At 36.6% G+C, this 16896-nt stretch overlaps 1 protein-coding gene across 5 annotated transcripts in view; it reads left to right on the top strand.

The window, feature by feature from the left end:
• LOC127966905 (glutamate receptor ionotropic, kainate 1) overlaps window positions 1-10907 on the top strand; it is a 48261-nt gene extending 37354 nt beyond the window's left edge. For 2 of the 5 annotated variants that reach the window (XM_052568259.1, XM_052568262.1), the window contains 5 exons: window positions 3386-3603; window positions 5297-5522; window positions 7212-7462; window positions 8615-8767; window positions 10463-10609. In XM_052568259.1, the coding sequence (XP_052424219.1) occupies window positions 3386-3603; window positions 5297-5522; window positions 7212-7462; window positions 8615-8749 (830 nt within the window). In that variant the 3' untranslated portion in view covers window positions 8750-8767; window positions 10463-10609. Of the gene's footprint in view, window positions 1-3385; window positions 3604-5296; window positions 5523-7211; window positions 7463-8614; window positions 8768-10448 lie in introns of all 5 variants that reach the window. The other 3 variants (XM_052568258.1, XM_052568260.1, XM_052568261.1) reach the window with 2 other exon arrangements.
• Window positions 10908-16896: the final 5989 nt, after the last annotated feature.

Genomic DNA, 16896 nt, shown 5'->3' with positions numbered 1-16896 from the left:
GATTAGATTTGTTGGTGCAAGAAACATTGGCTATCATTATCATAAAAAGTGATAAAATATATTTATAAAATGGACCCCTTAAATAGGATCAACAGGCTTTTTGAATCCCACACACATTCATAGTGCTAATTGGGCTGATTAGTTAAGTATTCATCTGTGTGTGTGTGTTTGTGTGTGTGTGTGTGTGTGTGTGTATTTGCATTATTACCTACCACAGCAAAACCTCCTACATGAGGTTACTGAAATAACCTTGTCATCTTTTTAAAACATCTCATCAATTAACGCATGCATGGTTGTACCAATTAGCCAACAGCAGAAAAGCAGTGAGAACATGTCATAAATAGTTGCTGTTTGTTTTTGTCATGAAGCTGACAGAGCAATATTCAAGAGGATTATTCAAAGTTTAGCCTCTGCGGTTCTGTTTGGGGTTTCGTCAGCTGTCTGTTTGATTTTCCTTTTATTTGTATTTTTTATTTTTTTGCTTCAGTGAATAGACTGAAGTTGTGGTCTCATCTTACACTGTGATAAAATCCGAACCATGATTGACAGTTGTGTTCTCCCCATGCCATTTAAGAGTAAGACATAGGTCAGTAGTTAGCATTTAGCTATGCTAATTATCTGAGAGAAGCAACACAGACAGCATTTTCAAAGGAACCAACACACCTCATGGTGTCTGTTAGTGAGCTCTTGCTCCCCAGGTGGCTAATGTAAAAATGTTTATATCTTTCAAAGGGATTTATTAGCATAAGCATCACTGAAAGGTCAAGATCATGAAAAAATTATGGTTTTAGCTGGTCTTCCAGCCTGGTCATGACTGGTTTGCAGAGTGGTTTTGACCACTTCTTTAACTTCTTAGACTGGGAGACCAGCTGATCTTCCAACCAAGTCAAGCTGGTTATTAACTATTTTAGCTAACCAGACCAGCCAACTAGCCCAAAACCCATCAAAAACTCAAATCAAAACAGCGCATCCTGACCATCTAAAACACATTAAACAGTTTTCCCTTTTACTTTTCAGTGGGATTCATATTTAGTTTTGACTTTTTAGCTACACTAATGCTAGCAGAGTGCTTTGAAAGATAGTAAACACTTTTACATTAGCCGTTTTCTCCTCTTTTAAGAAATATGTAACATAATATATAATCATTATCCATTATTTTTCTCATGACTGACTACCTTAAATGAAAACAGCATGTATGGCAGGTTTTTTTTTTTTTTTTTGCTGACTGCTTTGGTGGGTAATCACTGCTGTTAGATGTATCAGATCAAGGGTAATAATTATAGCTGGCAATAAAATTTGATTTGAAAATTGTGCTCCACATGACGCTGAAGGCATACAAATGCACATGGACTACACACACACACACACACACACACACATACACTGTGAATTGTGCTATCGTTTCAACTTCCAGCCACCTCACCTGGGTTTCTGTGCATGAAAGACAATCACTGCAGCTTCATATATCATATTATATATCATATATCAGACTTAGAGGTCTGTCTTTCTAACTAAAAAATTGGCAGAAAAATTAATCCATTAATAGGATGTTCTCCTCCCATGTATTTTAATACCACACTTAGTTAATCAGAATGGTGACTTTGCTTATAAAAACAGGTTCAAAAAAGTTCATCCAAGATAAGGATTCAGTTTTTCTTGGCTTTTTGCAAAGATGAAGTACAGTTCCCATGACGGTTTCATTTTCTAGCTATCTATCAGTGCTTTAAGTTATCCAACCATAGTAAAAAAGTCCCAGTTAGAATAACACACATTAGATTTATCATTAAGCTCAAGGTTAAAATCTAGTATGAGCATGAGCCCTTGATAAAAAAAAAAAAAAATAAAGAAAAAAAAAATTAGTCTGTCACAGCGAGCTTCACGCTGCTGGTGTCCCTGATGACTCTCAGCCTTTTGTGTGGGTGATTGTTCGGGGATGTGTGTGTGTGTGTGTGTGTGTGTGTGTGTGTATGCGTTTGTGTATCAGGGTTGTTTTCTCAGAAGAGACAGTGCTTCTAAAAAATGAGAAGAGAAATTATTCTACAGTAAAAAAACAAAAGTAAAACAAAACAAATATTGTGAAATAGTTGATGAAAGTGTGTAAACCACTTTCTAAGGTAAAAGCAAAATCAGCAGATAAAAGGTTCAGAGGAAGGCAGCATCTCTATCCCTAAAGCGTTTCTTTTTCTGTTCTCATTCTGGAAAAGAATAATGGAAAAAGTAATGTCTGATATCCAATCTGACCATTCGAAACCTGATTTTAATGAAATTTTAAAGTTCATGTATATGTTGATTGAATCAGGGGCTGAATTCATGACAGTCGAATGAAAAAAAAGGAAAGTTCTTAAGACCTGAGTTTAGCACTCAGCATTGCTTTCATCTTATAATTAACTCTCAGTATTGTTAGTATCTTTTAGCATATTACCATCTTGATTATCTTTTCTCAGGATGTTGCAGTCTGTTGCATTTATCTGCACTCTTTCTAGACTGAAATGGGCCTTTTAAATAGATATTTACAAAGACTGTTATGATATAATGTTTTGTCTTAACACTATTAAGAAAACTAAGATTCTTGAGAAGTATGCATTTTTTAAAAGGGATTGTTCACCCAAAAATGACATTTCTGTCAGTATTTACTCACCCTAATGTGGTTCCAAAATCACAAGACCAATCCTCTTTGGAACCCAAAGTAATATTTTCTGACACGGAAGTGAAGAAATTGTTAAATAAAGTCATTATTTTTGTTCTGTTTGGGCACAAAAAGTGTTCTCGTAACCTTGAACCTCTGATGTCACATGGACTATTTAACGATATCCTTACTACCTTTCTGGACCTTAAACGTGGTAGTTGCATGGAGAATTACTGTCTATGGAGGATTAGAAAACTCTTGGATTTCATCACAAATATCTTAATTTCTGTTCTGAAGATAAACAAAGGTCTTACAGGTTTGAAACAACATTTTTGGATGAACTAACCGTTTAAAGTAAGAAAATAAGAAGAAATAGTAGTTAAGAAGAATGTTATTCTTAGTAAGATAATCAGATTTCAGGTTTTTTGGTCTTTACACTCCATCAGCCATATGTCTAAACAAAGAAATACACTTTTAAGAGGATGTAAGAATCAATTCCTAGCAGAGAAACTAGAGTGCAGATGTCAAATGTGTTCATCCTATTTAAACAGTATATCTATTATTATTTAATCGAAAACCTAACAAATTTTTTTTTGTTAAATGTCATTTGCTTGTAAAGCTGTTTTTTGTTAAATGTCACTTGGTTTTGTATTTTGTTATCTATTGCAATGACATTCAAACATTTTTCAGCATGGCTTAAGAGTCCAAATACTTGTGGCCGCTGTCTGTGTTTTGCTAAGCGCTTGTATGTTATTTCAGGATCTGAGCTGATGCCCAAGGCTTTGTCCACCAGAATCGTGGGAGGGATTTGGTGGTTCTTCACTTTAATCATCATATCTTCCTACACAGCCAACCTGGCTGCTTTCCTCACAGTGGAGAGAATGGACTCCCCAATCGATTCAGCTGACGATTTAGCCAAGCAGACTAGAATTGAATATGGAGCAGTGAGAGATGGCTCCACAATGACTTTCTTTAAGGTAACATCTTACATGCAGGATCGATACACCCCATCACACTGTTCACATGAAAGCTATTGAAATACAGAAGGAACTGTCAGCCACAGTCCACACACTCAGCAAATTATCAATTTTACAAGAGGCCGCCTGCACAGAAGGAGCTGGAGCTTTTAGGAGTAAGTTTATTGAATTTCTGCTAGGAAGTAAAATAAGAAGATCAATCTTGTGCATCTGTCTCATGATGAGATGCAAACTAATAAAATGGATGCAGAGTCACACACAGATGGGTTTCGAGTTGTGTGTCAACCAAAAAACATCACATCCAATAAATGTCCCCTCATACTGAAAGGGGAATTCTACGAATAGATTATGATCGATAATTGTGCTGTTTATTTTGCACACACTGTCTGATGTTTTAGTGGCAGACTCACTAAAGAATTTATATCAGGTAGCAATGCAAACACAGATCACAATTTGTGCTAAACACAATTTGCTTATAACCGTTCGTAGTCACACGATAACCGATAATAAAATTGTATAGTATTTCTTTCCAAAAATGTGTATATATTGTGTATGTATTAGCATTACTGTTCAAAAGGCTGCATTAATTTGATCAAATACTGTGAAAACTATTCTATTTTAATACTATTTTACAATGAATTATATTTTGTTACATTAAATATCTTTAATGTCTTTACATAATAAAATAACCTACATTTGTATATGAATATACTGTATATAAATAAAATAAATAGAAATATATATCTATTTTTTTATTTATTTATTTGTCCAAATTTGTTGTTTATATATAACTATATATAACTATTTGCATAATAAACTGCTATTAAATGATAAGGTTTTTTTTACAAATAATTTAGATAACAGCAGACGTCATCTAAACATAAAAACAGGAAATTAGATTGCACAGTTGAATATCATATATTAAATATAATCATATAATATCAAGTATATATATTGAATGCAGGTTTTTGCAATTAAATATTATGTGCAACAATATAACCGATAAATGAATCTTTCAGTCACATGAAATTAATTTACTCAAATGTGACAAAGGTCTGATTCTTTTCATTTTCTAGGATGCCATCACAGAGTCCTTGCTAATACCTCAAGCGTACACATTCACAAATCTCCCTGAAATCCTCCTGAACTCTATTTACCTCCACCAATCCGGCCATCTAAAATTCCCGTAATTCCAATAATCCAGTGATCTATCTTATGAGCATGAGCCACACATATGCACCATTCATCATTTAGAGAGAGAGAAAGACAAACAAGTGCCACAGATAAAGCACAGAAGTATGTACAGAGGCCGATGTGAGCTTTATCCACCGAGATTGTAGGCTATGATTACATCCGCGTATATCTAGAAAAATACAGGACTGTGGAGGACCAAGAAATCAAATCAGCTGTGAGAGGTTTAGCGCACAGCTGTCCCATTTCCCACTGGTGTCCGCTGACACACTCAGACACAAAATTTTACAACTTGTCCCCTTTTGACTCAGCCTAATGAGAGATCAGGGAGAACGTATCAGACTTGTAAAGCCCATACCAGTAGCTGGTGAAAGAACAAGATCCGAAGACAAGAACTTGAAAGAATGAAAAGAAATATCGATCCTGGTGGCGTGAATCATGTCTTTATATTGTGCTTTTTAAAGACAGAATCAACTCTCTGAAACTCTTTATTTGCTTTTAGAAATCAAAAATCTCAACCTACGAGAAAATGTGGGCATTCATGAGCAGCAGGAAGACCACAGCCCTGGTGAAGAACAACAAGGAAGGGATCACCAGAGTCCTGACCACCGACTATGCCCTCCTCATGGAGTCCACCAGCATTGAGTACATCACCCAGCGAAACTGCAACCTCACCCAGGTTGGAGGCCTGATCGACTCTAAGGGCTATGGAGTTGGGACACCAATAGGTAATGGTGCCCCATATATTGTCTGACAAGCTATTGAACCCCCTAACTGTACCCTTACTAGCTTTGGTCAAATTGTTAAAATATTTCAGGGGGAATGGTGTGGTCAGTTTCTTTTTCAGCTGGGCTGGGGGTGGTGGTACCTTTAGCTAATTTTACATAATGATTACAAAATTTGTGTAATTTTTAAAAAGGTTTTGGTCCTGCTTTTTATTGTGTCCCTAATACTTGTGTACTTTCGTAGTAACTACATGTGTATGTAGTAACCCTAACCACAGTGTAAGTACATATTGGTACACAATATCTTACGATGACAACCCTAGTAGGTGGCAGCAAGTCCATGTTTTAATCAATGATTTACTGAATCATTCAAATCAAATGATTAATTCAAAACGACTGATTCAGTTAGAAACTAAACAAGTGAGTCCTGAATGGACTGTTGAATCACTTGCTCACTCGATTCATTCAAAATCTGATTCATTCAAGGAATGAAACACCGTGTTGCCATGCTCTGTTGTATAAAATTAATAGCACATTTGTGCTAGCGCACGTGTTGATATTCAGAAAAGTACATTGCTTGTACAATGAATGTAAAAATGTAAAAACTCACACATGGCTATTTTTTTCTTTCATTGCTTGAAGGGCATTCTAACATGCTTCATTGCACAGTGAATGCTTTTGGATTATCAAGACGTGTTTATGTTTGGTTTTTGCAAAGTCGATAATGTCAGCTTCGCTATCTTCTCTCAGTCCCTCAGTCACACATACAGCACAATAACAATGTTGGGAATGTCTTTAAATTATAATCAAGGAAAAATCTTTTTAAAGGAAAGAAAAATCTTTTTAAAGAACTTCAGAAGTTGCACTTGAACCATTTTGTGTGGAAAATTACTAAAACTTGATTTCCCTTGTGAGCAGCTTGTTACAGTACCGAGTTCTGATTGGCCAATCACCGCTATTAAGTTTGTGAATTATCATAAGCAGGCTAGATTATTTTTCACTTTTCATTTGCATTATAAGTTTTACATAACACGCATTATTAATCTAAAAGGGATGGTAAGGGGGGATAGTGGTTTTACAGATGATTTTTATAATTTTTTTTCAACAGGGGATACCATTCCCCCTCCTCTCCCTTTAATTTGAGCCCTGTTTACTAGTCTTAAGGTACACAAGGTAATGTTGCTTAGGCACTTTTTCATTGAGAGTGGAAATTAGAAATAGAACTTTCTATATCTGGATACCTAAGATCAGTCGTGGGCCCCGTGTCTCACCTCACCTCACCTGCCCAACAAAATTGCTCAGAAAGTTGCCTTGTGTAAAGTAGGCTTAAGGCAAGAAAAGTGGCGGCTTTTTTATGTGCTTTTGGGAATTTATTATAGAAGAAAACACTACACAACACAGTTAATGAGTTCCCATTGAATTTGCTTTGCTTTTTTTTTTGTCATACTTATTGGCTGAATTTCCATGCATTTTGAAACAAGTAGATTGTATTATATAAGTTTTATGTTAGTATGTATACTCTAACAATATGGAAAAACAATGCCTGAGGAAAGTTGCATTACCAAAATATGATCTCCATCTCTAAATTAAAATTATTGAAGTTTAGTGTGACTTCTGTGTGTTTAAAAAAAATATATATTTTGGTATGTTTTTTGCGTGACCCCATCTAAAGAACTATGTTTTTTTTTGCAGGCTCACCCTACCGGGACAAGGTGACCATTGCCATCCTGCAGCTCCAGGAAGAGGGAAAGCTGCACATGATGAAGGAGAAATGGTGGCGAGGTAACGGATGCCCTGAGGAGGACAACAAAGAGGCCAGTGCCCTGGGTGTGGAGAACATCGGAGGCATCTTCATCGTGCTGGCCGCTGGTCTAGTGCTGTCTGTGTTCGTGGCCATTGGAGAGTTCATCTACAAGTCACGCAAAAACAGCGATATTGAAGAGGTGAGTGGGAGGCTTGCGGAACAGCCCCGTGGGGTCTGAGTCTTTCAGGAGCTAATTACCTCACCGCCGTCACAGCCGAAATGAGCCATGTAAACACAAATGAGACACTTGCCGGATGTTTTTGCAGCAGCCCACTGGACAGAAACCTGTCGCAGACTTAAAGCACACTCTGGTTATCATGCAGGTGTTCTACTTCTACATTTCTGAAACTTTTTTTGGTTAGCTTGCTTGTTTTGCATGACATACATAGCAAAAAAGAGAGTCAAAAATTTGATGTAGTACACTATCATGCTCTTGCAAGTTTTATTACCCGATCTGGATGACAAAGTGCTGCTTTCAGCACAGTTTGGCAATTACAGCAGCGTGACGTGAAGTGTAAAATTTAATGTGTTGATTCACAACAGCCATTTTAATATGTCTGGAATGCATTTATTTGACTTTTTCATTGTTATGTTTGATCTATAGATCAAATCCAGATGGGATGTTTAACAAAAGTGAAGTCACTTACCCTCATTGAATAGCAGAATTTAGTTTTTAAAATTCAAAGTATGAAATATAATTTCTTTAATAAGATGGCCATCAGACACTTGTGGTTAGAAATATAGGTAAAGACTGGGGAAAGATTATTTACTAATTATTGCAGTTAAAATTGCATTGACTTAATAGATAAGAAATGTCTAAGTAAAATGTAAATTATGTATGTGTGTGTATATATATATATATATATATATAGATATAGATATATAAATTTATTTTTTTAATAAAATATGCAAATATATTTCTATGTAAAATCTTAAAATATTATGTAACTATATATATTTTAAAAAATATTAAATTGCCTTGACTTGCATGTATAAAATGTATAATTATTATATATATGCACATTCTACATAAAAAAAAAATAACTGGTCAAATTTATCTCAAACTATTAACAACCCTAATTGAATTTTTGCAGTTGCATGAGGGTATTTATTTGATTATCAATGGTTAGTATTGTAAAACAAAGATGTACGTTAACTGATATTTACCCTTTTTTTTTTGCATGTGAATGCTGCTTATATTTTATTATCACTTTAATCATTTGCATGTTACTGATCTTTTCCTGCTTTTTGTCTTTCTGTTCTATTTTGATCATTGTTCTGCATGCACAAGGCCTTCTGTTTCTTTTACGGAGTCCAATCCCAGCAGCTGCAAAGAAGCGATTCCATCTCCTCCTCTGGCACGTCCTTATCAACAGATTTAGAGAGCGGCCGGCTCCTCAGGGATGACATATGTTCTTCGTGTTAGCCATACACTCTCATATCTGTAAGGGCTGTGCGTTATTTAAAGAAATATAAACTCCTTTCCCTCCTTCGCCCATCCACTGGTTACTTCCAAACCATCTGCCCAAACTCTTGACCTCAATCCAGCGCTCATGCGGCTCAGGAATTTAGTACGGTCTTCAAGGAGATGAAGAACGCTTTCATTTCTCATTGCACACCCTGTCTGCAGACAGAGAAGAAATGGAGTGCTCTCTGAAACTTTTATTTATTGGTAGAAGGCTATTCAATTACGGCCATTCGCGGCAAAAATAATTGACCTTCTAGATTTGATGGCCTAAATTCTGCCTTTCATGTTCTCATTGCTCCATCAAAAGATTGGCCCGCACAGTGAAGGTAATGATAATTATCATGAGGGTTATGATAATGATCTGTTCTGCTGTAACCCCCTGATTCTTGAGTAGAGAGGCAAAACAGAAAACGTTTTTTAGATAAATCTGTGACATTCTTTTGTCCAGACAAAATATGTGCATTTCCTTGCCATTTACTCAAGATTGGCCAAGCCTGTCAGATATTTAAGGAATATTTATTATAATCTTGGATTCACTTTAATAAATTAGAATACAGGATGTTTGAAATCAGTTAATCACAATTAATTGTTAACTTAATGTGTGTGTGTACTGTATGTGTGTATATACACATAAATATACCCAGTACACGTATATTATGTAAGCAAACTTTTATTTTGGATGTGATTAATCAGGATTAATCGTTTTGACACCGCTATATGAATTATATTTTTAACAGCTGTATTGATATTATTAAAACAAAAAACATTTAAGAGATTGGGCTTTTTGTCCATTTTGATAATGAAATGGTCATGTTCATGAAAAGCCACATACAGAAACCAGCGTCAGGTAAAGTTGTAAGAAAAAGTTTTTTGTTTGTTTTTTCTTCAATCAGTGAACTCCACTCATTCACTTCTTCTTTGGTCAAACACCTGACACTGAGCGTAGTCATGAAACACTGATATCATTCTCTGGAATGTAATTAACTTTAGCTGTATTTGGCAGAGAAATGACATCAAGAGAAGAGTCTTCATAATGACTTGATTAAATATTGATGCCCTCAAAGAGAAAGAACAATTAAAAAGTCTTAGATTACCGGCTCTGAAATTAGCCCACAGGATAACCGTAATCAGCCGGGAGCGAATTCACCGCTCACAGCGGCTTTATCGGCCTCCCACGTCCCCAGCGGCATAAAGACGTGGCTTTTGTGCCTTGAACATCTCATGGAGGACCAGACCAAAACCTGAAAAATCACTCTGAAACACATAAATATGCATTAGAAAATGGGCTATAGAGAAAGTCAAATCTATAGTGTGTCCTTGCAGTCTAAACCGAATCTTTCTTCTGAAGAGATTTAGGGTGGTAGTTGAAGTCATCGCATGAGAGTTTCAGAGCATTAAAGTCACCATGTACTCCCAAACCTCTTCTCCACATCATTTCAAAATCCAAAGCAAGCATTTTCCTGATAGTTTTTTTATATCATATCATACAAATGCAGTGACACTATAAGCATCACATTCATTTAAATGAGCAAACTGGATGCTGTGTGTATGTTTGAAGTGTGTGTATGTACTGTAAGTGTGTGTGTCTGTCTGCATGTGTGTGTGTGTGTGTGTGTGTGTGGAGACTCACGCAAGCCCTCGTGTTATTTTTTGACAGTGTGTCTCTTTCAGTGCTGTGATGGAAGACCTGGGCATATCCCTCAGGTGCCACAAGGCGTTGAGGAAGAGAGGCAGACACAGAGGAAGAGCCAGCCTGTCTGGAGTCTTATGTAACCCCAAACGCGTCCAGAGGAAAGAGACAATGGCCTAGATCCACCCTCAACCGCCACGCGAGCAAGGAGCCTGCCGGTGACATCAATCTCTGAGGCCGTTTGTTTTTTCAATCAATTGTTTATGTGCTTTTTATTCATAAATTTGCAGGGTTTTATATCAGTATTATGTGGGTTGTGTTGGTCTTGTGTTAAGTCCACAGGTAATATCTGAACTGAAAATGAAAGGAATCATTTATTTTGAGATATTTATTAAAGTACAAGCACATTGCATTACACGGTAGCATTTTCTTGTGCTGTCCTCGATTTAAGAAATAAAAGTGTAAAAAAAATGTACACACTCTTGAGCATTTATCTCATTCCAGGCGTTCTTTTATCAGTGACATGGGTTTTATTAATTGCAGCATTATATAACGACAGAAAATAATAGAGAAGATGCTTCTAATCCGTGGCTGTTCCAAAGGGAATGTAAGGCATGACTGTTTCTCCATTTTGACCCTAACAGTTCAAGACGTTCTGCTTGCTGCACATGAAGCGCATGCCTCGAGGGACTGACCCAAGTATTCTCCCTCAAACTGAGGCACAATCAAATTAAGTTCAAAGGTCAGCCTCTGCTTCAAGTCTTACCTGCTCCGTGACCCAGACAAACTACTCTCCGAAGATTAAACGCCTTTTTGCCAAAAATACATCAGATGTGTCATCAGATGCATATCAGAAAAGATAAGACGTTACGAGATGAGGGCGATCATCTTGATTAGATTTGTGTGCTCCAGATGAATTTGCTCAAAGTGTGTCTATAAAAACGTTAATGTAAAATGTTATAATTAACCATTTTTTCCACATGACTTGTTGGACAATTTCAAGACCAACTTTGCAGTCATTCGTTCAAAACTGCTGAAAATTATACCATTTTAAGTTGAGTGATATTTGTATCACCCCTATAGCAATACTCAACCGTTTTTTATTTATTACAGTTTTTAGATATTTTGACAAAAACAAATCTGTGGTTCTTTTAGGACATTAGGAGAATTTTTTTTTTGTTTTTGATACAAACGATATCAACATGTATTTTTAACAAAACAAACAAAAAATTATTTAGCAAAATTCAGTCTCTTAGTCAATCAGTATGTTACTGAAACGTGCGCCACAGCTAAATATGAATGATATTCAAACTATATTCGTTAGGATATATGAATGATTTATTAGCCGATGTCATACCAGAGGACATGGTTTTCAGAGACAATATTTATCAAGTTCCTATGCTTTCAATAATATATGGATGAAGAAATGATTGCCATTTACTAAAACAGACACTTGTACAATTATGCCGGATGTATTTCTTAACATTTTAATGCTTTTCTTTTTCATTTATAAAAGTTGTAATTTATTGAACCATGCTTGAGACAGTTACACCATAGGGCTGGACATGCTGGTGTTCCTGTATTACATATATAGGTCAGCTGCGTCTGGACAAGAAAGACAATGCATTTTCTAGCTCAGTTTTTGGCCTCTGGGGAATTTAGAGATGAAAGATGTTTTGTGGTGTTTGTGAGTTTGTGCACATGTGAGGGGAAGCTCGTGGGCTATTGGCAAACGTATAGAAACTATAGCGCTTCAGAGAGACTGAGGGCCATTCACACTTAAGAAGATAAGGAAGGACTGCTCGGGGCTGTTTGGGCCTGGCAGTCGGTTTCAAAGCCCTCAGTCTTCACTGAACTCATGTGATGGCCATTGAAAACAACTTCATAGAGTCCTTGCTTTAAAAGCAGGAGCTATTATCATGTAATAGTGGGGTTCATTTTTAATTTTCAGAATTTCTTAGTATTTGGTTTGTCACAATGTTACAAACTTACTGATTAGCGACCTAAAAATAGTCTGTCTGTTTGTCTGTCTGTCTGCCTATCTATCTTTCCTTTATAGCTGATTCCTAGATTTTCATTTATCTGAGAATTCTATAACCCACCATATGTTAATGTTATGTAAATGTTTTCATCCTCCAAACAATCATATTATGTGTCTACATAAAAGAGAATAACCTTAACCTCATAAATAATTTGTTTGCTCGATTTAGATCAAGTAAATGATATCAGTACAGTGTAACAACTCCTCAGTCAGAGGCGAGGGTCAGATCGATGTCCCCTGATAACAAATGCGATCAGCTTTAGTAAACACACCTTGCAGATCTGATCCGTCCGTGTGCTACTAAGTGCCTCTGTGATGATTAATAGCAACATCAGATGAGAACAGACACTATCTGTCAGTCAGAGTACGGTGTCACTTTCACACTAATGACAGATCAGTCTTCTGCTTTATGTTTTTATGCTAATGCATGCCATTTGGGACAACAGTTTCTAAGCTTTTTTCTGTGATGTGAAGCCTGCATTTGGAAGTGTATAATCTGACAAACATCTTGATTCATTTTGAAAGCTTTTGTTTGAAAGAGACAAGGAAATTGCTCTTCGGTTTCACATTCACCCGTTACTTCACAGACAGGTCTGCTCTGACTCTGTCTGCTGAACAGCTTGGTGGGACCTATGGGACGGTGTATGTCAAAGCAAACACACTGAACACTGAGGTTGAGAGGAAGCAGTGGAGAGAAAGAGAGAAGTAAAGAGAAAAAGACATCAGGTTGTTCCCCAGTGTCATACATAAACTACGCAGGCTGAACTTCAATTCAAAGTCAGTGTGTTTTCCAGATAATGGTGCGAATTCCCTAAATCAGGCCTGAGAGTAATCAACTTTCAATTAGTATTTCACTCAAAATAATGACTTCTCTCATGATTTACTCACCCTCGTGTGGTTTCAAACCTTTTTGAACTTAATCACACCATCTACTGGACTGGAGGGTAAGGTGCTGACTGACATAGAGGAAAGCAATGGCAGCTCCTATGATTTCCTTTTCAGCTAATTAAATATCGAGTTGTTTTTAAACCAAAATCAATTGGAGCTGAAGACATTTATGATATACTGCCATTTAACTGAACTATGCCCTAATGAGGACATAACCCATGTGCCCATTTTTCAAAATGCTTATAAGCCATACAGAATGAGTTTTTTTGAGAAAGTAAAACTGCACAAATTTTCCTGTGATGGTTAAGGTTAGGTGTAGGGTTGGTGTAGGGCCATAAAATATACAGTTTGTACAGAATAAAAACCATTATGCCTATGGGTTGTGTCAAACGTATGTGTGTGTGTGTGTGTATGAACTATTCCTAGTTACTGCATCCTTCCTTAATTTTTTTTTTCCTGTTGAATTTATCCAGACTAGACCAACTGACCAAATTCTCCCCTACAACAATTCACAGAGGAAGTGCATTTAATTACCAAATTTAAAGATATACATCTGCTGTCCATTACACCAGATGCATGCAGCATGCTGGGTTATTTTATCTCTGCATGAGATGTCTGTTCAGGCCTTTCTAGCCCACTGTCCCTGTTACCCAGAACTCAACGCACACATACACACTCTAAACCATTTGGCCGTGATAAAGCCATCCTGTCTATTGGTGGGACAAGATTTTGAATGAGGGCTGCAGGTGCACAGTTTCTGTAATGCTCTCAGGAGAACCCTCAAACGCACATTAAGCCATAGGAGATGACATGCACAAGTCCAAGTGCTCTATTAGAGCTAATGACTGTCCTCTTATGCCAAATAACAGTCACGTTTGTCTGAGAGGCAAGGCTGTGCACTGATTAGACAGCATTGTGTCATTAGTGAGGTCTTTTTTATTATGGGACATCAACCGCAAAGATTCACACTGTGTAGCTGAAGGACAGGTTTAGAAACAAATAGACATCTTACTCTTGTTCTATTGGCTTGTAATTAGGTGAATCTGAACATGACTCATTTACTATTAAATGGATAGTTGCCCAAAATTGAATGTTTTGTTCTTTTTGATTATAATTTAGCGTAGGCCTACACTAGTGCTATTCTAAATCTGAGTGAGAATAAAGAACGGAACAATTCAGTTTTTACAATTCCGTTCCATTTTAAATACACCACAATCTAGCCTGTTCGATTCATCGATATTCATGATGAATTTCTTACTAATATATATATATATATATATATATATATATATATATATATATATATATATATATATATATATATATATATATATATATATCCAATATCGGATCACTGATCCTGGATCAGTGAGTGACACCACTAAACCTTGTAACTCCATGGGCTGCTCAAACTGTCAGCATTTGTAGAAGAGGGTGATCCTCTCAAAATGGCTGTGGTGCCCCAGCTTGCAATGTAGCGTGACATAGCTTCACATTCTCTATTAACGCCATTAGTTTGGAAACTGAACTTCACTGGTTTCACTATATGTTTTTGAATCAAAATGAAAGAAAAAGAACTGACTGGATTTTGTTTTGGAAACTGACTTGTACTGTAAAGAATAGCTACGTGTGATGAGTGAGGAGGGGCCGAGAGCCGAGTGGGAGAGTGAGGCCGGTGGATTCATTGGGAAATGAGCGACACCTGCTCCACTCACCGGTCTCGAGTCCCACGGAGGAGATTGGAAGGATACAAAAGAGGAGCGATGACAGTCAATGACGAGAGAGGACCAGGCCTTGGTTTTATCTTGTGTTTTGGTTTTGTTTGTGCGCGACAGTTGTCCGTGAGGGGCTGTCATGCTGTTTTGTGTTTATTTTATTTTATTTTATTTAAATTATTATTTATTAGTAAGTTGTATTTAAATGTCTGCCGGTTCCCGCCTCCTTCTTCCCATGATAATCGAGTTTTTATAACTTTACACTACGTTTTTATTCACTAAAAATAACCAACTCATAAGATTCTGTTTGTCTGAGAGGCAAGGCTGTGCACTGATTAGACAGCATTGTGTCATTAGTGAGGTCTTTTTTATTATGGGACATCAACCGCAAAGATTCACACTGTGTAGCTGAAGGACAGGTTTAGAAACAAATAGACATCTTACTCTTGTTCTATTGGCTTGTAATTAGGTGAATCTGAACATGACTCATTTACTATTAAATGGATAGTTGCCCAAAATTGAATGTTTTGTTCTTTTTGATTATAATTTAGCGTAGGCCTACACTAGTGCTATTCTAAATCTGAGTGAGAATAAAGAACGGAACAATTCAGTTTTTACAATTCCGTTCCATTTTAAATACACCACAATCTAGCCTGTTCGATTCATCGATATTCATGATGAATTTCTTACTAATATATATATATATATATATATATATATATATATATCCAATATCGGATCACTGATCCTGGATCAGTGAGTGACACCACTAAACCTTGTAACTCCATGGGCTGCTCAAACTGTCAGCATTTGTAGAAGAGGGTGATCCTCTCAAAATGGCTGTGGTGCCCCAGCTTGCAATGTAGCGTGACATAGCTTCACATTCTCTATTAACGCCATTAGTTTGGAAACTGAACTTCACTGGTTTCACTATATGTTTTTGAATCAAAATGAAAGAAAAAGAACTGACTGGATTTTGTTTTGGAAACTGACTTGTACTGTAAAGAATAGCTACGTGTGATGAGTGAGGAGGGGCCGAGAGCCGAGTGGGAGAGTGAGGCCGGTGGATTCATTGGGAAATGAGCGACACCTGCTCCACTCACCGGTCTCGAGTCCCACGGAGGAGATTGGAAGGATACAAAAGAGGAGCGATGACAGTCAATGACGAGAGAGGACCAGGCCTTGGTTTTATCTTGTGTTTTGGTTTTGTTTGTGCGCGACAGTTGTCCGTGAGGGGCTGTCATGCTGTTTTGTGTTTATTTTATTTTATTTTATTTAAATTATTATTTATTAGTAAGTTGTATTTAAATGTCTGCCGGTTCCCGCCTCCTTCTTCCCATGATAATCGAGTTTTTATAACTTTACACTACGTTTTTATTCACTAAAAATAACCAACTCATAAGATTCGATGTTTGGCAGTTGGACTTAAGTTGGTGGTTGCGATGTATGTTTTGATTTATTATCAATGACTGATTCATTATAGTAATTTGTTAGGTTTGCGGTTGCATTTGCAATGTTTTTTTGTTTTTTTTTACGCTGTTCTTCAGGTGAGTTTTGTTGTTTGTTTTTTTTTTTCTTCTTCTTTGATACAACACAGAAGTTGTCAAGCACTAACACTGACAAAACAACTTTCAGATTTCTTAAAAATCGTCCATTTTTCACAGGAGCATATTCAATACAGGACGCGTCCTGTCAGATTTGTTGAGATATCCAATTGGGCATTAGTTACGTTGAAAAATGTTATGGTGTTTTCTTTTCTTTCTTTTTTAACACTTGACCAGCCTCTTTCACTATCTACTTTCATTTTATTAAAAAATGCAGCTTGGATATT

This window comes from Carassius gibelio, chromosome B10 (assembly GCF_023724105.1).
Source record: "Carassius gibelio isolate Cgi1373 ecotype wild population from Czech Republic chromosome B10, carGib1.2-hapl.c, whole genome shotgun sequence".
Lineage (NCBI taxonomy): Eukaryota > Metazoa > Chordata > Actinopteri > Cypriniformes > Cyprinidae > Carassius > Carassius gibelio.
The sequence above is the reverse complement of the archived record's forward strand: the minus strand, read 5'-3'. Positions and strand labels throughout refer to the sequence as shown.